The 27,405-nt window shown below is 39.9% G+C and overlaps 2 protein-coding genes across 2 annotated transcripts in view; one reads left to right on the top strand and one right to left on the bottom strand.

The window, feature by feature from the left end:
- LOC115633456 (metal transporter CNNM4) overlaps nt 1-27,405 on the bottom strand; it is a 60,999-nt gene that overhangs the window by 13,204 nt on the left and 20,390 nt on the right. The window contains exons 2-4 of the mRNA XM_030530911.1: nt 23,774-24,104; nt 23,526-23,714; nt 23,252-23,467 (exon numbers count right to left, since the gene is read on the bottom strand). Of these exons, the coding sequence (XP_030386771.1) occupies nt 23,252-23,467; nt 23,526-23,714; nt 23,774-24,104 (736 nt within the window). The remainder of the gene's footprint in view (nt 1-23,251; nt 23,468-23,525; nt 23,715-23,773; nt 24,105-27,405) is intronic.
- Nucleotides 12,920-13,537, top strand: LOC115633457. Its single transcript, XM_030530912.1, has 2 exons — nt 12,920-13,288; nt 13,342-13,537. Exons 1-2 carry the CDS (start codon nt 13,010-13,012, stop codon nt 13,504-13,506), a joined length of 444 nt encoding a protein of 147 aa, XP_030386772.1. The 5' UTR covers nt 12,920-13,009; the 3' UTR covers nt 13,507-13,537.

The following is a 27,405-nucleotide window of genomic DNA, read 5'->3' as shown; positions in this document are numbered from 1 at the left end:
TAAAAGGTGTACTTCTGCTTTTGTAAATCGCAAGAATACATTCACAAAATAATCTTAACGCAAAATGACTGTAAGATTACATTTGTAGCGTCGTTACGACGAAACCATTTCACACTAAAACTGTAAATCGCTGTAAATGTGCAATCAGCTGAGCTGCTAGAGATGGGCATGTGTCGGATGCTCTATGTGCTAGAGCATCAAAACTATCGACAGTTGAATCCACCGATACTATAAATAGTTCCATCGAAGTTTGAATGCAATAAAAAGAAGATTTATATAAAAACATTTTATAATTTATTGAGAACAATTACAACAAATTATTTGTATTAAAAACAATGGTTTATCCACTTAAACAAGTAAAAAAGCTAAAGTTGGTGTCCCGACTTTGAAATACTCTGTACATATGTTTAGAATAATTAAAGAAAATTAAAACAAGAGAGAACGCTACAGTCGAGCAAGCCCGACAGTGTAACTTTTCTTAGAATTGACCGAATTGAATACAATTTTAAACACCAGTAGACAATTATATATGAATTGTGTGTGCAAAGTTTGGTTTAGATACCAATTGAAATGTGGACGCTATTGACGAAATTCTGTAGCGGGGGAAGGGGGGGAAAATTAAAAAAAAAAAAAATAAACTCGTCCTTACTCGAACCTAGGAGAATCTGGATGCCAACTTTGGTTATTCTAGCTTTTATAGTTTTTGAGATCCTCGCGTTCATCCAGACGGACGGACGGACAGACGGACGGACATGTCTAGATCGATTTCTCTCGTCATGCTGATCAAGAATATATATACTTTATGGGGTCGGAGATGCTTCCTTCTGTATGTTACATACTTTGCACAAACCTAATATACTCTGTTTACCCTACGGGTACAGGGTATAAAAATTAAGAAAATTAAAAAAGATATTTCGTTCGATTTTACCTCTCTCGGTATTCGAACTCACTTAAAAGGTGTATAATTGCACATATACAAAGCAATTGCGTCTATGTGAGTGTACGAATGTCTATGCGCGTCTATTCGTGTATGTGTAAACATGTTTGCAGCGCTATATTTAAGGCTATAACATCTTGTTAAATCATCAGCACGCGCAAACTTACTCTACTCTTGTACATTTCATGTACAGAGTATAAAAACAAAAGAAAACGCTACAGTCGAGCAAGCCTGACAGTGAAATACCCTGAACCCAGGTTAATTTCCGTCACTGAGTTATATGCGCCCATAGCAGAAGCAAAAAGAGGAAGAAGAAGAGCGAACTTGTTGGTGCAGTTTGGGGTGTTGTACCGTAGATAATTTGTTTCGCTAATAACTTTTCTTAGAATTAACCGATTTAAATGAAATTTGAAACAAAAGTATACTATTGTGTATCAATTATGTGTGCAAATGTAGCTTTTGTAGCTTCTGTAGCGGGGGAAGGGGGGAAAATTCCAAAAAATAAAATAAGCTCGTCCTTTCTCGGACATAAGAGAATCTGGATACCAACTTGGGTTATTCTAGCTTTTATAGTTTCTGAGATCCTTGTGTTCATCCAGACAGACAGACGGACGGACATGTCTAGATCGTTTTCTCTCGTCATGCTGATTCAGAATATATATACTTTATGGGGTCGGCAATGCTTCCTTCTGCATGTTACATATTTTGCACAAACCTAATATACCCTTTTTACCCTATGGGTACAGGGTATAAACATCAGCAATCAGAAATTAATTGAATGTTCGAGTCAATTGTTAAAAGCTGCCGATAATATCGATAGTGCCATCGATACTATTTGCTATGGCTGTGAGTTTGTGTATGTGCTGTCCCCAACTGTTTGATATTAAGGGTTGTTTGTTATTTGTTGTTACTGCATCAAATCGACCAAAGTCAATTTACAGACACGCATATGTACATATACATATGTATATGTATATGCATGTGACGCCAGCATGTCGAAAAGGAGGCAGAACTCACACCATCACGATCCAGTCTTCTGCTTGAACGGGGAAATCGCGCAGCTGCGAGGGGCATGCAATCGAGCCAGGCGAACTTCTCAAATACTACGAGGCACACAGGCGTTCCCTCGCCACCAAGCAGAGTATCGCGGCTGCAGAAGAGCCCTGAAGCGAGCTATACGGGCAAGCAAAAGAAACTGCTTCCTCGAGCTATGCGACTCGGCAGACCACGACCCCTGGGGCAAGGTGTACAAGTCAGTGGTGAAGTGCATCAATGCAGGAAGACTCGATGCACTCTCTTGGATAGTTGGAGTACTATTTCCAGCAATGCCGCAAACGGAAGAATCGGACAACGTGGGACCCTTACCACTCGCGTCAACGACGGTAACAGCAACAGAGATACTGGCAATAGCGAATTCATTAAAGGATAAGAAGGCACCAGGTCCAGACGCAACACCAAATCGAGGAATGTTTCCGGACTGTTGGAAAATCCAGAGCCTGGTACTTCTCGCAAAACCAGGCAAACCACCCGGCGAGCCCTCCTCATATAGGCCAATCTGCTTACTGAGTACGCTGGGTAAAGTCCTGGAGAAACTAGTTTGCACGAGATTGGAGACTGCAGTGAACGAGGCTGGCGGGCTGTCCCCTAACCAGTACGGGTTACGGAGGGCAAAATCCACGATTGATGCCATCAGCAAAGTGGTAGACATACAAGGTGTGTTCCAAAGTAAACAGGACTTAAAAAAAAACAGAACAAATGGTTTTTTCGGCAAAATCAATTTATTTTATTCAAAACTAGCAGGTATTGCCCGCCTTAACCCGGTTCAATATAATGTTTCCAATTGTATTTATTTTGTGTGTGCATAACCTACCCATATGTTTTCACCTTATAAGTTACCAGTAGGAAGACATTTAAGGTATTTAAATGAACATTTTCTGTTCTTGACAAAAAATTGTTCAGTAGTCCGTTACATTTTTGTTCTTGCCAAACTATTTCGTTAAACGAACATGACCACTATAACTAATATTTTTTAAAGCTCGTTTTCCCCCCCTTGGAGCTAGAATTTTCCAAAAGCCTTTCTTAGTATGCTCCTACACTATGATGGATACTATGAAAGGATACTTGAGTCCAAATTTCATCTTTTAGCGTTTGGGCTGTACGTTGATCACCAATTAGTCAGGACAAACTGTTTTATATATAGAGATAACGCAACGTTTTAAGATAGACTATGTGCAAAAAAGGGGAATAATTATAAGGGTATAATTTTAAATTCGCATTTGAGTCTTTTCGTGCCATATTGAGTCAATACGGTCATACACAAACTCGGAATATAAAACACGGCACTCGTGTCAATGCCGTGCAGCGATGAGCCACGATCAAAAAGCACCGACAATTCTCATCTCAATTTGCTAGAGTAAAACTTTCGATAGTTGAAGCCACCGATACCATCAAAATATCGAAGTTTGAATGCAATAAGCAGAATATTTAAATAATAAAATCTAATTATTGATTGAGTTCAATAAGAACAAATCATATACATACATACATCTGCCCGCAATGCGAAGCAGAATATGCGTAGCTCCGTTATTCGGTTTCTGCTTTACTATCGCTTACGCAGTCGTTGCCTAGCGACGGTAACTGTAAACTTTTGGCGTTTTGCCTTTGCAATTAACATTAAATGGTCACAACGAATGAAGAAGAGCGAGCCAATGACTTGCAGTTGTTGTTGCTTTTAGAGCATTATTTTTTTACAATCAAACAACTGTGTTCGATTGCCCAATGTATACATTAATACGAATGTACATATGTACATGCTATATTCATACACAGGCATACATACATACATACATATGTATGTTTCTCTTTACTTTTTCAACCGTACGTAGAGAACCGCACACATAGACACGAACTGTTGCTTGTTGTGTGTTTGAGTGTTGGTATGTGATGTCCCCAACTATTTGATATTTGTTGTTGCTGCATAAAGTTATTAATGAAAACCCTAATGCCAAATGCACAAAACAAAGAAAAAACAAGATAGAACGCTACAGTCGAGCAAGCCCGACAGTAAAATAGCCTGTACTCTCCACAAAAAGGAAAAATTAAAAAAAAAAAAAATTTAAAAAAAATGAATGAATGAATTAATTAAAATAATTAATTAAATTAAATTAGAATACATGTTTATGTTCAGTTTAAACAGCATACATTTACATCACGTACCTATGCGTGTATGTATGCAGCACAAAGTTGAACCAAAGCAGCAACAACAACAACAGCTGCGGGCAGCGCTGCCGACAGAGCTGCAGGTAGCGCATGAGCAGCGATTTTACTTATGGCTATAACTTTCTTCAGAATTGACCTATCATGATGAAATTTGCCACACGGACACATTAGTACTAACTGGATGTACCTACCAAAATTCCGGGAATTACGGAAGTTATAAGAAAAAACACGAATTGCGGGGGAGTGGGGGGGTGCATGGAAAAAAAACTCAAACTCGTACTTTCTCGGTCTTAGGAGAATATGAAAACCAAGTTTGGTTATTCTAGCTCTTATACTTTCTGAGATCCTTGCGTTCATACGGACAGACGGACGGACGGACGGACAAGGCTATATCCACTCGGCTTCTCATCCTGATCAAGAATATACACACTTTGTGGGGTCTGCCACGCCTCCTTCTGTGTGTTACATACATGCGCACAAAACTAGTATAGCCTTTCACCCTTTGGGTACAGGCTATAATTACTTTTAAAAATATTATATAATTTTCAATTAATTAACATTTCTTGCTCTGTCAGTGCAAGACGAATGTACATACATACATATGTAGATACATACGTACATACATAGATGTGCACATATGTATGGACATTCACACATTAGTGTCTCACATTTTGCTTTAGCTATTTCAATCGTTTGCACGCAACTACACGAACAGCTGTTTGTATGTGTGTGTGTGTGTGTATATATACTTAGTTGTCCCCAACTGTTTGATATTTTGTATTGTTTTTTCTGCCTGTTTTTGTAAAATGCATATTTTGAAAATCCTTGAATGCAAAGTTGTAGATTTAGTTACGTAGATTACATTACCCAAATTTTAAATCGATCGGACTAAATTTATAACACAAACTTTTCATTTGAAATAGTGAATAAATATTAAAACCCTAATAATTCAAGCTCCAACACAAATTTCGAAAATCCGAGTATGCGGTTTTGTTTGTATTCTTTTATAGATTATAAAAACCAAATTTAAAGTTGATCGATTCAGAAATGCAGAATTTTCAAACCAACTTTGGACCTCGACTTCCCCCCTTTGGAGCTCGAATTTTCCACAAACCCTTCTTAGTGAGCACCTACATTATGACAGGACACTTGAGCCTCAATTTTAGTTTCCTTACTTTTACCGTTTGGGCTTTGGGGTGTTGATTGTGTTTCAATTTTTCCACGAAAAACCCCCCCCCCTTTTTCATGCCCCAGGAAAAACCAAGTATACAGTTTTTCTTGTATTCTTTTTGAGAGTATAAGTAAGTTTGAAGTTAATCCGGATAAAAATTGTAGATTTTTCATACAAACGTTGGAGCTCGTTTTCCCCCCTTTGGAGCTCGAATTTTCCGAAACCCCTTCTTAGTGCTCACTTTCACTATAAGAGGGATCTTGTGTCCAAATTTCAGCTTCCTAGCTCATACCGTTTGGGCTGTGCGTTGATTGCCAATCAGTCAGTCAGGACAAACTGTTTTATATATATAGAGATAGTCTCCTTCTGCTTCAATACAGCTTTTGGCACGACCCAAAAGCATGTCGAACGAGTGTTTTAGCTCGTTGGCCGGTATGGCCGCCAGTATGCCGGTGCAAGCCTTTTGAATGGCCTCTACGTCTGCAAAACGCTTTCCTTTCATGGGCAAATACATTTTTCCGAAAAGGAAGAAGTCGCACGGTGCCATATCAGGTGAATACGGCGAGTGGTTAATGGTTAAAATGTGATTTTTGGTCAAATAATCGGTCACAAGCGTCGATCGATTCTGATCAATTTTTGGTCGTCAGTCAATTTGTGCGGAACAAACCGTGTACACACCTTTCGTAAGCCCAAATGTTCGGTCAAAATGCGATAAATCGATGTTTTGGAGATATTCAATTCCATTTCCATCAATTTCAATGATGATTTCGGCTGATTTATTATGAATTTACGCACAGTTTCGATGGAATTTTCGGTGATCACGAATTTTGATTGGCCCACATGTTGATCGCCTTTTATGTCCTCACGACCACTTTGAAAACGTTGAAACCACTCGTGCACTCTGCTACGGGATAGGCAATCATCGCCATAAACTTGTTCCATCAATTGAAACGTTTCGGTTCAAGTTTTTATCAATTTTAAAACAAAATTTAATGTTGGCTCTTTGTTCGAAGCTCATTTTCGCACCAATAACACAAACATACTGACACTTAAAACGCAATAACTTCACTTCCAATCGATAAAATGTCATGAAAGACTCAGTCTCACTGAACAATCGATAAAGATAGGAGATTCTAACGCACCAGTCGACATATAGGGTGCTAGATTCAAAAAGTCATGTTTACTTTGGAACGCACCTTATAGCATCGAATGCGATCGCGGGGACGCGCTGGAAGGGTGGAACCAAGGAATACTGCCTGGTGGTCACGTTGGATGTGAAGAACGCCTTCAAAACAGCCAATTGATGATACATCCTCAATAGTCTGGGTATCTTAACCTGCGTATCTTAACCAGTGCATTCGCAGCTACTTTAGCAGCCGGGTGCTGCTTTATTAGACTACATCCGGCTCGATAACCCATAATGCAACGCGGCGTTGATTAACAACTGGATTAACGCAACGGGGTTAGAACTGGAACCACAAAAATCCGAGGCCGTACTCATCAGCAGTCGCAAGGCTGTCGAGATAGCACATGTCATCATGTATCTAGGAGTGATGCTAGATACCAGGTTGTGCTTCCGGGAGCATCTCGCCTATGCTAGCAAGAAGGCCGCCACAGCATCGAGAGCACTAGCGCGTATTATGTTGAACACCCGCGGGCCAAGGAAAGGGAGCAGATTACTGCTCAGCGGGGTCACACGGGCGATCATGTTGTATGGAGCTCCCGTCTGGAACTAAGCCACGAACACCAAGAGCTACATAAAACCTATGGTAGCAGCATATCGTCTAGGTGCTTGCGGGTGTGCTGTGATTTTAGGACTGTATCAGACGACGCTGTCCTAGTAAGTGCGGGTATGGTACCTATTGACCTGCTCGCAAGTGAAGCAAGCATACTATATAGAGCCAACGACACAGCGACGACCCCACAGCGCAGGGCTGTGCGGCCAAGCGCAGGGCAGCATAGCTTTGAGGTATGGCAAGGGCGATGGAACGTCTCCCCCCCCCGGGGGGGGGGGGGGGGGGGGCGCTGGACGCACCAGCAAATTCCCAATATCGCGGTCGTAAGAAAACATGGATTCGTGACGTTCCATCTCACGCAAATCCTAAGTGACCACGGTTGCTTCCGCAACTACCTTTTTCGATTTGGTCATGACGACGGCGCCGAGTGCACCTTTTGCAGGCGAGGAGTAGTTGAGGACCCCCATCATGTCACTTTCGTGTGTCCTAGATTTGAGAGGGCAAGAAGTTACCTTAACAGCGTGTTAGGGAAACCGGTATCGCCTGCAAACTTTACTAACAGCATGGTAGCGGGCGAGCGCTTCTGGAACGCTGCCTGCGACTTCGCGTACATCGTTATGGGTGAGCTTCGCAGATTGGAGCGCGAACGCCAACGAGGACGGTTATGAACGGATCAACGCCCGGGTGAAGCAATGCTCCACGGCCTTACCGCCCGGATTCAGATTCGTCCATAATTTCTTAATTTCCTACTCCTTACCTCTAATCTCAAACTCTGTAATTTTCCCTCCTGAAAAATAAATGAATTTAAAAAAACATATGTATATGTATGTACAGTGAGTCACAGCTTATTTCGTGCAGGCGCAAAAATTTACTCCGAAATGCCATTAATGGCAAAATATGAACAATAGCCAAAAAATTGAAACGCCAATTTGTTGATAACTTAATATATATTTGAAAAGGGATTGCATTGTTTTCTATTCATAAAATTTAAATTTAAAAAAATCGTATCAAAACAGAAACTGGCCAATAATTCTTTCCAGTGCAATACATTTCAGTTTACAAAATAGTTTATTTTATTTTTTTAATATTCCCCCCTCCCCTCTCTCTCCAATACAGAATATGGCCAATACTGTCCATATTTCGAAAGCTACATAAACAAAACTTTTTACGCGGATTCTACTTACAACTATCTAGCTTTGTTTTAAATTTAATTGAAATCGATCCATTTCTAGAAAAGTTATTAGCGAAACAATTTCTATCCAATCATATACGACTTTTACTTTAATTTTCTGCAATCTATACTACTTAAATGCGTTTTCTGAGTCTATGTTGGTGCTCTAAATGTTAATAATTTATACGTGCCCAAAAACGGGCGAAATTGGGCAAAAACGGGCAAAGAAGATTTAATAATTATGAATCTGTGTACTTTTGTTACGACATTGACATTGTTAGCTCCACGCTCTGACGCGCTCTGCGAAAGTAATACTCCACAAAACACAATTACTTTATACATTCCTGCTAAATAGACACACACAAAATACTGGATAACACGAATATACATACATTGACGTCACGATATGGCTTAGAAATTGATTCTACATACCTTGATCTTTGCTGTCCATACTTATACTTTTATTTTTAAACAAATAGAACCACTTTCATGATAAGCGAAAGTTGGCAAAAAGTTTTCTCCAATTTGCAAATGCCAGGGCTGTCACCGATCAGTTCACGAGCGTGCCAAATTAACACGGTTTCAACAAAGCGCAAAAAAAAGATGTGTTCTAATTGGCGTGTTTATTTATTAAAATTGTTGATTGTGAATGAATAATACTAGAAATCAATGCCTTTAAATTGTCACTTATGTTTATTATCAGTTTGTGTTAATAGTGGACTGTATTTATCTGGCGCTGTGTGCGTTCGATCGGATCTGCGGTCATGCTAATACTAATGCGTGAAGCGAAAATGCGAATGTACGGGAATGCACGACTGTGTTAGTGAATATTTTAAGTTTGGCTGTTACATTTAAATATAAGTAGGTAGTGCTGCAAAGCGTTACTCAACAATTGTATTTATACCCAAAAAATATTTTCAGAAATTTTTCGTTTTTATTCCGCTGTGGGACCAACAACGGTAACTGTAAACTTTTAGCATTTTGCCTTTGGAATTAACAGGCGTAAATGATCAAAACGAAAGAAGTGCGAGCCAAGAACTTGAATTTGTTTTAAAAATTGGATTTAAGATCATAGAAAAGTATTAATTACAATCAAACAAGTGTTCGATTGTCCAATGTATACCATACATACATACATACGAATGTAAATGCATCCATACATATGTACATATGCATGCATGGTTTTTTTGTTTCTCTTTACTTTTCCAACCGTACGTCATTTTGTAGATATAGTTATGTTGATTACGGATCCCAAATTTGAAAACGACCAGACAACATTTATAACAAAAACCCCAATAATTCAAGCTCCACCACAAATTTCGAAAATCCGAGTATGCAGTTTTGTTTGTATTTTTTTCTAGATTATAAAAATTCAATTTGCGCTGTCTGGAGCTCGAATTTTCCAAAATCCCTTCATAGTACTCACCTACACCATAAAAAACAACTTGTGTCCAATTTTCAGCCTCCTAGCTCTTACTTCAGGCCCCAGGAAAGTATTCTTGTTGAGAGTATACAAACTAAGTTTGGAGTTAATCGGATGAAAATTGTAGATACAAACGTTGGAGCCCGTTTTCCCCTTATGCAGTTCGAATTTTCCAAAGCCCCTTCTTAGTGCTCACTTTAACTGTGAGAGCAATCTTGTGTGCAAATTTCAGCTTCCTGGCTCTTACCGTTTGGGCTGTACGTTAATTGTCAGGACAAACTGTTTTATATATATAGATATGATATTTCTCTTCCGACACTGTCTAAAGTTTCAAAAGAGTTTTCTTTGTAAATCGAATAATTTGGAGAATGTCGATATTTAATTTATGATCGTATACATGTGTATATGTGTATATTTTGAGGACCGATATATTTACATAATAATACTTTTTCGAAAAGTATTAATTTTTGTATAAAAATGTGGGTAACATTAACTTCGTTATTTTTTGGATATGCTCTCCAAATCCCATGCTTTTTTCAATAATAAAATACATATATGTACATAACACTATGTTTTAAGATAGACTATCTATCCTAACATTAAATTATATTTTGGTCGTGTTGTTTTTGCTTCTAGCGCATTTTCACGTTCGTGTCATTTCGTGCTTTATTGAGTCAACACGAACACGCACGAAATTTGAATATGAAACACGGCACTCGTGTCCACGCAATGCAGTGAGTGCCACGAACAATAAAATGCACCGACTTTGCCCATCTCTGTTTGTATCTGGGAGTGTGTCACTGTGTAAGCGTGTTTATGTGATATCCCCAACTGTTTGATATTTTGCGTTCTTTGTTATTTATTGTTGCTGCATATTTCTATATTTCGAAAAGCGTTTAATGCCAATTTGTAGATATGTTGTTGATTACGGATACCAAATTTGAAATCGATCGGACAACATTAATAACACAAACTTTCCATAGTGAAGAAATATTAAAACCCCAATAATTCAAGCTCGAAGACCAATTTCAAACAAGTAGAGAAGTTAAAGGCGGGTGTGCCGACTTTGAAATACTCGGTACATATGTGTTGAATAATTATGCGTGTATGTGTGTGTTTGTGTGTGTCTGTATTCCTGTGCAGTAATAACAACAACAGCTGCGGGCACTGCTTGGTCATATATACACATATGGCTATAACTTCCCGTTAAATAGGCCAATCATGATGAAACTTAGCATACCACATAATCAAATCATAATCACTAACTGGGGTATTTTCCGAATTTCAATAAACAATTCCCAGAAACACGGGAATTATGGAACACAATTGAATATTCCACGTAAAGCCCGGATTTGAGCAATATTGAACATACATGGGAGCTTTTAAACCGGAAGCTGAGGAAATATGACGAACCAGTGCGTCAAGCCTAAAGAAAGGCCTGCAGCCTACTTGGCAGGATATAACACCTGAAGAACTGCGAAATCTGGTGGAGTCAATGCTGTAGCGTCTTCAGACCGTCATTGAAGCACGTGGAGGTCCTACCAAATATATTTATTTTTTGTTTTATTTTTTTATCGAATTTTTTCTCTCAGAGACTTACGATAAGTAGTCAAATCTGAATCTAATATAGTTCTTCAATTAATTACAACTAAATATTTGAATGGGAGGGCTCGGATTTTGGTAGAACAATGTAAAGCTTCTGACTGCCATTAACGTGGAAATGGCCAGAGTGATCTTTGTCTCTGCCATCATCAAGTTGACACACGACCTCCTCGCGGTGCTCTCTGGGTAGCTTTCCGGCTCCATCCGGAGTTGGTAAGTGAGCAAATGTGTGCAGCGCTTCTGTGCGTAGGGCTTGGGACCCACCACATGAAAATTTTTTACTCCCAGTGAAGGACATAACAACAGCCTCGGACCAACATCCAACAATGGACTGAGGCTAATTGACTTCGCCGCAGCACGAAACATGGTGGTGAGTAGCACCAGATTTGAACACCTTGATATCCACAAAGCTACCTGGCAGTCACCCGATCGAATGACAAAAAATCAAATAGACCATGTTGTGATAGATGGAAGGCATGCATCCAGTGTGCTGGACGTGCGTACGTTCCGTGGTGTGAATATTGATTCGGACCACCAACTTGTTGCAGCCAAGGTCCGCATGCGATTATGCATGGCGAAAAATGTACGCCCCAACACGCAGCGAAAACTAGACGTCGGAAAGCTGCTAGCACAACAGACTGCCGAAGCTTACTCCGCTCAACTCTCTGAGCTGCTTTCTCAACCGTTCTCGGAAACCGATACTGGTAGCGGACTTTGGGCACATATTTCCCGCTCACTGCACACAGCCGCAGAAGATGTCATTGGTTTCCAACAGCCGCTACCGAGAAACCAATGGTACGACGAGGAGTGCCGCGAAGCCACTGCAGCGAAGAATGCCGCGTACAAAAGAACCCTGCAGACGGCGACAACGCGCGCTGTGCATGATGTATATCGGGAGAAGAAGAGGGAGGAGAGGCGGCTTTTTAGACGCAAGAAGAGAGAGCAAGAAAAGCGAGAGCGAGAGGAGATGGAGCTTTGTAGAGACAGGAACGACGCTAGGAAATTTTTCCAGAAGGTGAAGCGTCTAACACAAGGTTTTAAGCCCGCAGCGTCAGCCTGTAAGAACTCGGAAGGAAATCTGGTGGTGGACGGGCAAGCGGCACTGAGACTGTGGAGGGAACATTTCTCCAATCTTCTATCAGGCGAAGATGTTAACAATTCCGCCAGCGGAGATGACCCCACAGAACCGATCGCCGACGATGGTATTGAAGTACCGTCACCTAGCCATGACGAAGTCGAAACAGCCATCCAGCGGCTCAAAAACAACAAATCTGCGGGAGCAGATGGGCTGCCTGCGGAGCTGTTTAAGGCAGGCGGCGATGAGTTGGTAGGGTACATGCACCAGCTCATCTGCAAAATATGGCTAACTGAAAGTATGCCTGATGATTGGAATCTCGGTGTCCTATGTCCCGTCCTAAAAAAAGGTGATCCCACGGTCTGCACCAACTATCGTGGAATCAGCCTTCTTTCCGTCGCATATAAGGTCATATCAAGCGTAGTGTGTGATAAGCTAAAGCCATTTGCGATAGCACTGATTGGGCCTTATCAGTGCGGCTTTATGCCTGGTAAATCCACCACTGACCAGATATTCACGTTACGCCAAATCCTGGAGAAAACCCATGAGTTTCAAATCGATACCCACCATCTTTTCGTCGATTATAAAGCAGCATTCGATAGCCCGAGGAGGGAACGTGTATATGCCGCACTGTCTGAGTTCGGTATCCCTGCAAAGCTAGTGCGACTTTGCAGAATGACGTTGAGCAACACTCGTAGCTCCGTCAAGGTAGGAAAGGACCTCTCCGAACCCTTTGATACCGTTCGAGGTTTCAGGCAAGGCGATGCCCTCTCGTGCTATCTCTTCAACTTCCTGCTGGAGAGTGTGGTGCGCAAAGCTGGTGTACACCGAGGCGGAACGATCTTTTTTAAAAGCGTTCAGCTTCTTGCGTACGCTGATGATATAGACATTATCAGCCGTACCAGGAGAGGCGTCACCGGAGCATTTGCGGCTATTGAGAAGGAAGCTGCAAAAGTGGGTTTGGTGATAAATGAGAGCAAAACTAAGTATATGTTTTCCTCTAGCAGGGACACGCGGCAACCAGACTCCCAGATCGCGGTGGAAAACTATACTTTCGAAATGGTGAAAGATTTTATGTATCTTGGCACCACCGTCACAGCAACCAACGATGTCAGCCTAGAAATCAAATGGAGATTAACTCTAGCCAATCGATGCTACTTCAGCCTCAGTAGGCAATTGAGTAGCAGAGACCTTTCCCGAAAAACCAAGCTAACGCTCTACAAGACGCTCATCCTCCCCGTGCTGCTTTATGGTGCAGAAGCATGGGTGATATCGCAGACTGATGCAGCAGCTCTTGCAGTGTTTGAGAGAAAGATGCTTCGGAAGATCTTCGGTCCCATACGCGTTGGCGACGACTACCGCATACGATGGAACAGCGAACTGTACGAGCTCTACGCTGACATTGACATAGTCAAGCGAATAAACATCCAGCGGCTAAGCTGGCTAGGTCATGTCGTGCGTATGGAAGAAGACGCTCCAGCGAAAAAAGTTCTCGATGCGGATGTTGGGGGGAGACGACGACGGGGGAGGCCTTGCCTACGTTGGAAGGACCAGGTAGAGAACGCACTTACTACTTGCGGAGTGACCAACTGGAAGCGACGCGCGCGAAGCAGAGGCGCGTGGAGAGCTGTGTTACGTCAGGTCATAGCCCGATAACGGGTTTGAAGACCAGTCAAGAAGAAGAAGAAGAATATTTGAATTACGGCCCTGTTATTACTGTGTTGGGAGGTCTCTTCTCTTCTCTTGGCTATCCTGCCAAGTTAAATTCTGCACAAGTCTATTTGGATGGTTCCGATGCTTAAGCTGGTACTTTGCTTCACCTTGGCGATTTCATCTTTAACAGGTCCCAAATTTAAATCATTCCGGATATTTTCACTCCGTATGTACCTGGGTGCCCCAGTGATGGTTCTCAGTATCTTCGATTGCTCTTTCAATTAACTCTAAATTACTAATAGAAGCGTTCCCCCATAGCTCAGAGCCATATGTCTAAATTGGTTTGAGAACTGCACAAGAGTACTTTGTATCACCAGCAAATGTCGAAATTGTTGTATGACTGTCGGTATATCTGCTGTGTATATGATATACAGTGTCGGTCCAAGCACGCTTCCTTGGGGTAAACCAGTTTCAATTGGATGGTATTCGGGGAGGAAATCTTTGCATTTAACTGCGAAACTTCTTTGCTGTAGGTATGACTCCAGTATTTTATGGATGTTCTGTGGAAGTAATATTTTGATTTTGTGAACTAAGCCATCCAGCCAAACGCGGTCAAAGGCTCGGGCGACAACCAGAAAAACAACGGAGCAATACTCTCGATTTTCAAATGCTTTTCGTATCTCAAAGGTTAGTCGATTGACTTGTTCAATGGTTCCATATTTTTCGCAAAAACCAAATTGGTGATTTGATTGATGTAGGTGCTGCTTGATGCGATTCAGTAGTAGTTTTTCGAATATCTTCGATAGGCATGGCAGGGGACTGATAGGTCTATATGATGATGGCTGAGACTTGTCCTTTCCGGCTTTATGGATCATTGTAATGACAGATTTTCTCCATTGTTGAGGATAATAGCCCCATTTCATCATGCTGTGGAAAATGATGGTGAGAAAATATACTGCACAGCTCGGCAATTCAATGATAATTTTGGGGGAAATTAAATAGTGGCCCAGCACTTTGTTTTGCAATGAAACTTTGTGTACGTAATCTCACTCTCGATTGCTGTTTGGGGAGATGCTCCATATAGTCCATTTGAGCTCGGTGTTTCTCATCTTCTAGGGCTTTGCGTAGTAGATGGTTAGCTATTTCTAACAGCTCCTTTGAGTCAGGTGATCTGTGCGCTTGCCACTCTTATTTCGTAGCAGCTCCTCAATATTCCTGGGAACACGACTGCTTTTGTAAAGTTTATAAGCTGTGATTTCTGGAGTGGAATGTTTTGCCGCCAGTGACATTACAGACAATAATGCTTCAACTGAGGTATCTATGTCATCTTTGCAGTTAATGTTTGGGCAGCCATCAATATGGGAACTTACGTACTTCCTGTATTTAAGCCAGTCAGTTTTTCGAGAAGTTAAAAAGTGTGGGCGCTCCGAGTACTGTGGGTGGTCATAAAGGAAAAGAAGGAGTGGCGAGTGATCCGATGATAGATTTGTTAAGTGCTCCACACAAATCTGAGCCTGTGGCACTCTTCTTGTAACAGCAAAATCAATCAAGTCTGGTTGCTTCTTTGGATCTGTGGGCCAATATGTAGGCCAGCCCGGAGAAATAAAGTCAAGCTTGTTTCGTGGTGTTATTATAGCGTTGTATAGTTGTCTTCCTTTTGGGTTGATGAGTCGGGATCCCCAATGTGTGTGTTTGGCATTGTAGTCACCAGCTAGTCACAATAATGCTTCAACTGAGGTATCTATGTCATCTTTGCAGTTAATGTTTGGGCAGCCATCAATATGGGAACTTACGTACTTCCTGTATTTAAGCCAGTCAGTTTTTCGAGAAGTTAAAAAGTGTGGGCGCTCCGAGTACTGTGGGTGGTCATAAAGGAAAAGAAGGAGTGGCGAGTGATCCGATGATAGATTTGTTAAGTGCTCCACACAAATCTGAGCCTGTGGCACTCTTCTTGTAACAGCAAAATCAATCAAGTCTGGTTGCTTCTTTGGATCTGTGGGCCAATATGTAGGCCAGCCCGGAGAAATAAAGTCAAGCTTGTTTCGTGGTGTTATTATAGCGTTGTATAGTTGTCTTCCTTTTGGGTTGATGAGTCGGGATCCCCAATGTGTGTGTTTGGCATTGTAGTCACCAGCTGCTATGAAGCGGTCACCTAGTAGGTCGAAGAAATGTACAAATTCTGCCTCAGAAACGGAGAAACGCGGTGAGCAGTATACTGCGGCTAGGCTTAAATAGCAGTTTTGTATTTCGATATGATATTTGTATTTCGATATGTTGTGACTTGTAGATAAGTTGTACCAAATGATGGCAACGAATAGTGCCTGATGCGACGCTTTATCAGGATACCAGTACCTCCATGAGCCTTACCATCGGGATGATTGGTCGCATAGAAGTTGTAGCCATTGAGATGAAAATAATTTTGGTTTGTTAGGTGAGTCTCTGATATGAGCATGGCGTCAATGTTATGTTGATTGAGGAACTGCAAGAGCTCGCATTTGCGCTGTGAAATGCCATTCGCATTCCAGAAACATATTTTTAGTGAAGCCATTTAAGTAGATTTCAGTTTGATTAGTAATTCCAGGAGAAGATTTTGATTGCGCATAATTTCCTGCATCGTTTGTTGTATTTCTACCATTGTATTTATTAAAGTTGCCAGAATTGATTCAATCCCACTAGGCAATTGGGATGGATTTGCAGTGGTATGTTGGGCAGTAGTTTCAGGCCCCTGTTGCGATGTCTGACGATTCATTATTCAGTGATTTGTTTAGAGACTGAGGCGTACGACTCGTTGGTGAACTTAACGCCTTAGCAACAGATACTCCTGGAACGATTCCAGTTAACTACCATCGTAGTTGATGGTATGTATGGCAAGTTTTGTCGGATGGATTTCGAGCTGAGGATTTTTGTTGGCTTAGACGACTTTTTAACTCTTTGTATACAGGGCAGCCTCTATAGTTGGCAGTGTGGTTTCCCCCACAGTTGCTACATTTTTTAGCAGAGGGGTCCTCCTTACTTACAGGGCAGGCCTCATTGAGATATACATCCCCGCAGGCAACACAGACTGGGCGTAGGCTACAATAGGTTTTTGTGTGTCCATATTCCTGACAGTTTGTGCATTGGACAGATCCATTTCGTTTGTGCGGTTCGTCAAGGGTGATTTTACGGTGCAGTGGATATTGCAGCTTGTAAATTGGGTGAACTTCGTTTTTATTTATAGGCATACAGTCAGGAATCAGTTCTACCCTGAACATTCCGTTGGGGAATTTTATTTCTATTTATTATGTTCATTGCCATTTTGACTTCAAAGCCCTTATCTTTAAGTCCATCTTTTATCTCGCTGACTGGAATTGTTGGCTCGATTCCTTTGATAACCACTTGTAATTCCTTGCTATTTTTAAGTTGGTTGGTGTAGTAGTTCATCTTTTCCTCGTCGAGGTATTTGACCAGGTATTTTCATCATTGACTTGTATTTATGTTTCATTTATGCTCCCCCTTTGTATAGACGTAACATAGAATTTGTTTTCCCCAAGTTTGGTAGTGAGCTTTTTAACCAATTCTGTACAATTTGCCTGACGTACATAAATAGGTACGGCTTTAGTTGCTTGGCATTGCTGTTTCGGCGTTATCTTCTTCAGGTAAACTGAGAATCGCGAATCTATTGTTTTTCAACCCTCAGTTGGTACAGTGTTTTTTGCTGTTTTAGTTATTTTGGGTGCGTTGTTTTTCTAAGTCGCTTGTGGGCTTAGTTATCGTTTAATTTGCATATAGCGATCGAGCCCAGTATGTATTAACGCTCCGTTAGCGCTTTGCGTACTTTTAGGCTGGGAGAGGGGGAGGTCGCAGTGAGTTGACAATACCGGGCGCTGAGCACAGCTGTTGTTGTTGTCGTTGTCGAAGACACAGCTGTAAGCGAGGGCATTGTACTGGTCGTTGTTGTTATTAGCAATTTATTGGTAAGACAGTAGGGGTCTGAAAGACGGGCACTGGACACTACATGACCCACTTCGCAATGTGTTAGGTAAGCATAAGTATTAACGCAGGGAAGAGAGAGCGTTCTCTTTCCGAATTATCTTGCAGTAATGCAGTTGTCGTTGGTACCGTTACATCGGGGTGCGCGTATAGAAAAGTATGCGTTGTTACGAAATGACGAAAGTCGACGTTCGTCTTGTTGTTGTTGCTGCCGAGCACGATTCTGGCTCATTTTTTCTTTGTTGTTTACAGAGCTTATGTTCTTGCTCGTTGGCATTACTTTATTTTTTTCACAAAATTTAGTTGGTTTTTCTTAGTTCTAATCACAATATATGATCAATTTACATGGGTCACACGAGCATAAGTGCCCATGCATACACTGAGCGTCTTTTCGCGAATTAATTTGGTTAATTTGGCGTTAATTGCACTATATTTGTAACACACGGCGGAGCGAAATAAAAATACGTCCGACGTCTACGCCGTTCACTTTGCCTTCCTACCAAATATTAAAATAAATATTATGTGGAGGTCGTAGGGTACAATAGGTAGCTTTATTTACCGAGGGCGTACCGTTTTATTGGCGATGCACAACTCGAAGAATAAAGTGTCAAATGAAATCGTACGTACACCTTTGTCAAGGAAGAAATATGGTTTTTCGCTTATATCTAGGTAAGGATACATCTTAAGTTAATAACTTTTTGTTTTCTTCCATAGGAATAGATAAGCTAACGCCCCCTGGTGGCGCTATCTATATGTCGACTGGTGCGTTAGAATCTGTTATCTTTATCGATTGTCCAGTGAGAATTTCATGACATTTCATCGATTGGAAGTGAACTTTTTGCGTTTTAAGTGTCAGTATGTTTGTGTTATCGGTGCGAAAATGAGCTTCGAACAAGGAGCCAACATTAAATTTTGTTTTAAAATTGGTAAAACCGAAACGTTTCAATTGATAGAACAAGTTTATGGCGATGATTGTCTACCCCGTAGCAGAGTGCACGAGTGGTTTCAACGTTTTCAAAGTGGTCGTGAGGACATAAATGGCGATCAACATGTGGGCCAATCAAAATTCGTGATCACCGAAAATTCCATCGAAACTGTGCGTGAATTCATAAAAAATCAGCCGAAATCATTATTGAAATTTATGGAAATGAAATTCAGCATCTCCAAAACATCGATTTATCGTGTGTGCACGGTTTGTTCCGCACAAATTGACTGACGACTAAAAATCGCTCTCATCGATCGACGTTGATGACCGATTATTTGACCAAAAATCACACTTTAACCATTAACCACTCGCCGTATTCACCTGATATGGCAACGTGCGACTTCTACCTTTTCGGAAAAATGCATTTGCCCATGAAAGGAAAGCGTTATGCAGACGTAGAGGCCATTCAAAAGGCTTGCACCGGCATACTGGCGGCCATACCGGCCAACGAGCTAAAACACTCGTTCGACATGCTTTTGGATCGTGCAAAAAGCTGTATTGAAGCAGAAGGAGACTATAATATATAAATATAATATATAAAATGATTTTGCAGAAAAACCATTTGTTCTGTTTTTTTTTTTAAAGTCCTGTTTACTTTGGAACACACCTTGTACATATATACATATATGTATAGTTTGTTTGAAAAAACCATATTTTTCAACCGATCGATAATGGTTTCTAAAATCAATAAAAGAATACAAATAAAACTTCATACTCGGTTTTTTTATTTTTTCGTGGAGATTTAATTACTGGACTTTCACGCCAAACAATTAGTTAGAACCAATGTCCCTTTTCGGATATGCTCACTTGCCTATATATTTCGGTTATATCTGCCGTAATGGCAAAGCGATTTAAAAGAAATCGAATAAGCGACAAAATTAATTCCCTCTGTATAGTCGGTCCCACCATAAGAATGACCAGTACACAAAAGGTCAAAGAATGAGTCAGCGCCAAGTAACAAGTCAATTCTTTGGGGCTTGTAAGACTCGGGGTCGGCTAGTATAAGATTGGCTGGGATTTTCCATTGATTGCTTGACAAATTGCAATCGGACTGCTTTTTAGAAATTGAACTGACCACCAAAAAATCAGCATTGAACTGGTTGACTCCTGAAAAACCTGTTGCGGTGACCTCGCGTTTTGTTTTGACTGAATTTTCCAACTGAAAACACTTCTTTTGTCTGGAAATACGCAGAGATTGGGCAAAGTCTTCTGGCATAAAATTTATCTTGAGTCTCACAAAGCTCTAGTAACGTGCCTTTACCAAAGCGGTCACGGATATGCACTAATGCTGTTGCAAGAATGACGTACTCGATTTCAGATGATGTGTGATTAACGTGTGCAGGATCCGAAGAAGCTTCTACAACGGACAAGTTATTGAGAGCATCCGGCTGCTGCTCTCGATTAGATGCAGTATTATGCATTTGAGAAGGTTTTGAATACCTATGAAGCAAAGTGTTATGCAGACGAGAACACACCTGACGATGTACATGCAGAAGCTCTATGCCCTGGCATTAAGCAGAGAATGCACAATTGGTTGCTTTTTACAAAAGCAAGCCTTTTTTTCGTGCACCAATAAAGCCAATAAACATGCATGTATACATAATAAATTGTGACATTGAGGGCTAGTAGTTTATAGAATTAAACATTGTAAAATTTAGCAACGACATACATACAGTCCTCATTTATAAGTGCAACTCGTCCCAAATTCCTCAGCACGCTGCTCGCGTGGTCGAGTTATTCCCGAATAGTGGGACTGAGCCTGTCCCGTGCGGGATATTTAATTTTGGTTTAAAAATTGGGATGTCCCGCCAAAATCGAGACGTCTGGCAACGCTGATATGTACATACATACATACATAACTACATTTTATTTTTTGATGCAGGCGCTATCTATCCTTATATGCATAGCAGGTCTTGCCCGTCTTTGCTGGGCTAAGTAAAATGTGCTTATAATTATAAGTTTATTTACTATATGATATTCTTCTTTCGACGATCTCTAAAGTTTTTTAAAGAGTTCATTTTCCAAATAGCAAATATAGTACTGCTATGTATGGTTATACGTACATACCTACATATGTACATATCTTCGTTACGCACCTGGCGCATGCCAGTCCTAACTTAACTGTGTGCTTCCTCAGCACGTTGTACGCACGGTCGAGTTATCCCCGAAAAGTCCGACGCGGGACATTTAATTTTGATTTATAAATCGGGACGTCCCGCCAAAATTGGAGCGTTCGGCAACGCTGATATGTACATACATTTAAATTTTTCATGCAGGCGTTATCCGCCTATATACATACATACGTATATATGTATTAAATTTTTTAATTCAATACTAATGTGTGTCTTCAATTCCAAATATGATTGTTGTGAATGTAAAAGGTGTGTTTCTGCTTTTGTAAATCGTATGAATACACTCACAAAATAGGCTTAACGGTAAATGACTCTTAGATTTGTTCAGAATACATTTGTAGCGTTGTTAGCTAACACTAAAACGGTAAGTCGCTGTAAATATGCGATCAGCTGAGATGCTAGAGATGGACATGTGTCGGATGCTCTATGTGCTAGAGCATCAAAACTATCGATAGTTGAATCCGTCGATACAATCAATAATTCCATCGAAGTTTGAATGCAATTAACAGAAAATTTAAATAATAACATCTTATAATTTATTAAGATCAATTAAAACAAATCATATACAAACATACATATGTACATCTGCCCGCAACGTGAAGAAGAATATGCGTAAGTCCACATTCGGTTTTTGCTTTACCATCGCTTACACAGTCGTTGCCTAGCGACGGTAACTGTAAACTTTTGACATTTTGCCTTTGAAATTAACAGGCGTAAATGATCAAAACGAAAGATGAAGCGCGAGCCAATGACTTGCAGTTGTTGTTGTTTTTAGTTTTAAAAATTTGATTTAAAACCATAGAACATTATTTATTACAATCAAACAACAGTGCTCGATTGTCCATACGAATGTACATACATGCTATATATGTACATACACAGGCATACATACATACATATGTATGTACATATGCATGCATGTTTCTCTTTACTTTTTCAACCGTACGTAGAGAACCGCACACATAGACACGAACTGTTGCTTGTTCTGTGTGTGTGTGTATATGATGTCCCCAACTATTTGATATTTGCGTTCTTTGTAATTTGTTGTTGCTGCATAAAGTTACTAATGAAAACCCTAATGCCAAATGTACTAAACAACAAATAAATTACTTTTAAAAATGTTAAATAATTTTTTAATTAATTAACATTTCTTGCTCTGTCAGTGCAAGACGAATGAACATACATACATACATAGATGTGTACATGTACATAGATGTGTCCTTATGTATGTATGTACATTCACACATTAGTGTCTCACAATTTGCTTTGCCTATTTCAATCAATTGCACGCAACTGTGCAACTGTGTATGTATACTTAGTTGTCCCCAACTGTTTGAAATTTTGTATTGTTTGTTCTGCCTGCATTTGTAAAATGCATATTTTGAAAATCCTTGAACGCAAAGTTGTAGATTTAGTTACGTAGATTACAGTCCCCAAATTTGAAATCGATCGGAAAATTTTATAACACAAACTTTTCATTTGAAATAGTGAATAAATATTAAAACCCCAATAATTCAAGCTCCACCACAAATTTCGAAAATCCGAGTATGCAGTTTTGTTTGTATTCTTTTATAGATTATGAAAATCAAATTTAAAGTTGATTGGTGGAAAACTGAAGATTTTTCAAACAAACTTTGGAGCTCGAATTTTCCAAAATCCCTTCTTAGTGCGCACCTACACTGTAATATAATCTCAGCTTCCTAGCTTTTACCGTTTAGGCTGTGGGCTGTTGACGCGGTTTCCTCTTGTGCCCCAAAAAAGCCCCAATAATTCAGTCTCCAAGAAAATATTCAAAAAACTAAGTATGCAACTTTCTTTGTATTCTTTTATTGATTTTATAAACCAAGTTTTAAGTCGATCGGTTTAAAAATACTATACTATACTATACGCTATACTATACTATACTATACTAAAAGGAGCAAAAATAAGGAGCCTCGGGCACAGTTTCAGACCATCTTTACTACGGCAGTAGTGATTGAAACAAACAAATGGGTAGACATCGCTGTGCGTTGCATCTATCTTTCATTTTGCTTCTGCATAGTGCAAACTTACATACCTAAGATATCGTACAGATTCACTGTAGAGCAAAGGGACTTTTGCCTCAAATTGATGGCTTCAGTGAACATGCACTAAAAGGCTTTATATTTTAAAATAAATTTAGCGAGCTTTTTAATTTACCTGTGGTGTTATTTCACCAAAAAGTACGATTGCCAGTGTGGAAAATATGACAGCAAATAGTCCGGAAGTTAAACCATCCAGCAGAATGGTAAAGGTGGAGTTAACCAACACATTCCCCAAGAGAATACTGCACAACAGATAATTACCTTGATCTCGAACAGGTTGAATTTTAGCTGCGTATTTTCTTTCTTTCTCCGTGCCAGTGTTCCGCAATATCTGGTAAGAGTCACGTATTAAAAATGTGGAGGAGCTGAATCTCTGAGTTACATTTTACCTTTAATTCCGTGCGGTCCATAGCCATCAGACCCAAATTGAGACCAGAAAATAATGCCGAGAAACACAAACAGATTACAATAATAAGAATTGACAACCATACTGGTAACAAATGTTCATGTGTTTGGATTTGAACCCATTTTGCATCGCCTTGATGCTCAAGTGGCTTAGCGTTTGCTGCAGTGCTTTGCTGTAAATAAGCCCATTTAATTAGAAAATATAGAGATATAAAATTAGAAAAACGTTTACCTCAGCATTTTCGGCATTTTTCGCGCAAATGTAAAATACTGTGCTTGCTGGGGGAAACAGAACTGTGTAAGTAGCGGTGAAACCATCGGATGATACATTGGTTGCTTTGAAGAGTTCCGTGGCTGGCTTTTGGCAAGGTCCCTGATAAACATTTGCCTCGTTTGTAAACGCTATAACAGTATTTTCCTGTATTCCTGTTCCAAAAATTCGTATTTGCTGCTCGTTGTTACTCAGCACACTAGGAATACCTTCACTATCACTAGACGAATCACCTTCCAACCGTATTCCAACAATTTTGATGGCGCTTGGAGTATCGCGACGCATACGATGCCTAAATTTGAATAATATGTATATATATATATATCTTTATTGTTTAATACCAAAATAAAAAGAATTGCATGGCATTTTTTTTGGGCAAAAGTGCGCGTAGAATGATTAGGGCAAAATCAGTGTCCTCAGTGGGGATAATTGGTACTTCACACAACATTAAAAATTAAGAAAAACACCTGAAAATCATAGCAAGAGTAGAGCGGGTTCAACTTTTTAATTAGCCTGTACCCACTCCACAAAAATTACAATTTCTAATTATAGCCTGTACCCAAAACGTAAAAGGCTACATTTGTTTTCTGCCAATGTATATAACACCCAGAAGGATGCGTGGTATCCAGATTCTCCTATGACCGAGCAAGGACAAGTTTATTTTATTTTTTGGAATTTTCCCTCCCTTCCCCCGCTACAGAATTTCGTCACACCGTCCACATTTCAAAAGCTACATTAACCAAACTGCACACATAATTAAAAACATAATAGTCTACTTTTGTTTCAAATTTCATCAAAATCGGTTAATTCTAAGAAAAGTTATTAGCGAAACAAATTCTCTACAGTAAAACCACCCCAAACTGCAGCAACAAGTTCGCTCTTCTTCGTCTTTTTGCATCTGCAATGGGCGCATATAACTCAGTTACGGAAGTTTGTCGGGGTACAGGGTATTTCACTGATATTAATTAATAAAGAGCTTTGGGTATTAATACAAAATATTCGCGAAAGAAATGGCGAGAGCTTTAAAAAATCTTGTCGCTTCGTATGGGCCTCTTTGCTGTGACTGCCATACCTCCAGTTATTAGTAGTAGTTATAAGTAGGTGATGGATAAAAATTCTAATTAACGGCGCCTTTAAATTAACTTTAAACTTGGTTTATTCACTCTGAGAAAGAATACTAGAAAGAATACAAGAGTATATTAGGTTTCCCCGAGCTGAAAAATGTAACAGGCAGAAGGAGGCGTGGCAGACCCCTCCAGTTTGGTTAGGGTAGCTTTTGAAATCCTTTCTCGTACCTAGCCGAATCTGGATACCAACTTTGGTTATTCTAGCTTTTATAGTTTTTGAGATCCTTGCGTTCATCCAGGCGGACGGACGGACATGTCTAAATCGAATTCTCCAGTCATGCTGATTCAGAATATATATACTTTATGGGATCGGAGATGTTTCCTTCTGCATGTTACATACTTTGCACAAACCTAATATACTCATTTTACCCTACGGGTACAGGGTATAATAACCTAAATATAAATGAGTGCTATTAGAAGCTTTTAATATTTTATGTCATACCAGCTGTAACAATGTTTCTACATAAAATACATATGTATGTATATACATGAGGGCTAATAGTTTCTAGAATTAAACCCTATACAATTTAACAACGACATACATACATATTATTACGCGTCGGTCGGACTGCCAGTCCTCACCTATATGTGGCACCCGCCCGCGCTTCCTCAGCACGCTGTATGCACGGTCGAATTATTCGAAAAGCGGGACTGAGCCTGTCCCGCGCGGGACCTTTAAATTTGGTTTAAAAATCGGAACGTCCCGCCAAAATCGGAACGTCTGGCAACGGTGATATCCTCATATTCATGTAAATACATATACGTGTATGTATTCAATTTTGCTAATCAACAATGTTTTCAATTTTGAATATGAATGTTGTTAGTGTAAAAGGTGTGTTTCTGCTTTTGCAAGAATACATTCACAGAATAAGCTGAACGCTAAATGACTCCCAGGATTCTTAACAAATGTATTGTAGCGTTGTTAGCTGATGAAACCGTTTAACAGAAACGGTAAATCGCTTGTAAATATGCAACCAGGTGAGATGCTAGAGATGGGAAGGTGTCGGCTTTTTTCGGCCCGTCACAGCTTGATTACGTAATTGGCTTTCAAAAAATATCAATCTGCATGCACGGTGAGTGGATACAAAATTTATTATATATAAATCGAATAATTAGGAGAGTCGATATTTAATTTATACTTGTATGCATGTGTATATAAAAGCCCAATTTAAAGGACCGATATATGTACACAATATATATTTTATTTTCGCAAAGTATTAATTTATTTTATGCAAATGTGGTCAACATTAACATTGTTATTTTGTAGATATGCGAATTCCATCCAAATCCCTTGCTTTTTTCAACAATAAAATACATGTATATATGTCACTCCAACGTCTTAAGATATACTTTGTGCAAAAAACTGGAATAATTATTAGAACATATCCTAATTTTAAATTATATTTGGTTCGTGTTGCTATTGTTTTTATCCAACTTTTGTGTCGTTTCGTGACTTATTCAGTCAACACGACCACGCGCGAAATCAACATATGAAACATGGCACTCCTGCCATATCCATCTCTTTATGCTAGAGCATCAAACTATCGATAGTTGAATTCATCGATACTATCGACAGCTCAATTGAAGTTTGAATGCAATAAAAAGATTTATGCCGACTTTACCTCCCTTTGTATTCCAACTCACGTAAAGCGTGTATAATTGCACATTTACATAGGAATTGTGTCTGAGTAAAAAGGTGTGTTCCAAAGTAAACAGGACTTTAAAAAAAAAAAAACAGAACAAATGGTTTTTTCGGCAAAATCAATTTATTTTATTCAAAATAGTCTCCTTCCGCCAGTATGCCGGTGCAAGCCTTTTGAATGGCCTCTACGTCTGCATAACGCTTTCCTTTCAGGGGCAAATTCATTTTTCCGAAAAGGTAGAAGTCGCACGGTGCCATATCAGGTGAATACGGCGAGTGGTTAATGGTTAAAATGTGATTTTTGGTCAAATAATCGGTCAAATAATGTTGGATTCTGAGCAATTTTTGGTCGTCACTTAATTTGTGCGGAACAAACCGTACACATGGAGATGTTGAATTCCATTTCCATCAATTTCAATGATGATTTCGGCTGATTTATTATGAATTCACGCACAGTTTCGATGGAATTTTCAGTGATCACGAATTTTGATTGGGCCAGATTCCCATAAGCCCTAGGCAGGTCAAGTTTATTTTTATAGCCTGTACCCAAAGGGTGAAAGGCTATACTAGTTTTGTGCGAATGTATGTAAGAGGCAGAAAGAGGTGTGGCAGACCCCACAAAGTATATAAATTCTTGATCAGGATGACAAGACGAGTTAGAGAAAATCGCATTTGCGTGGGAGAGGGGGGAAGGAGGGAAATTCCAAAATACACATTTTCTGCGTATTCACATAAGGCATCTGGGACTAAAATTTGGTGTTCCTAGGTCTTATAGTCTCCGAGATATAGGAGATTATATGAATGGAAAATCGGGAAAACCCCAT

Source organism: Scaptodrosophila lebanonensis, unplaced genomic scaffold, assembly GCF_003285725.1.
Source record: "Scaptodrosophila lebanonensis strain 11010-0011.00,11010-0021.00 unplaced genomic scaffold, SlebRS2 tig00001423-arrow-arrow-pilon, whole genome shotgun sequence".
Taxonomy (NCBI): domain Eukaryota; kingdom Metazoa; phylum Arthropoda; class Insecta; order Diptera; family Drosophilidae; genus Scaptodrosophila; species Scaptodrosophila lebanonensis.
The sequence above is the reverse complement of the archived record's forward strand: the minus strand, read 5'-3'. Positions and strand labels throughout refer to the sequence as shown.

Bases quoted from the DNA above. Each gene is read 5' to 3' on its own strand.
- LOC115633457 (XM_030530912.1), top strand. From the start codon at position 13,010: ATGACGTTGAGCAACACTCGTAGCTCCGTCAAGGTAGGAAAGGACCTC. The intron at 13,289-13,341 runs GTGGGTTTGGTG...TTCCTCTAGCAG, and splicing joins TTGAGAAGGAAGCTGCAAAA to GGACACGCGGCAACCAGACT.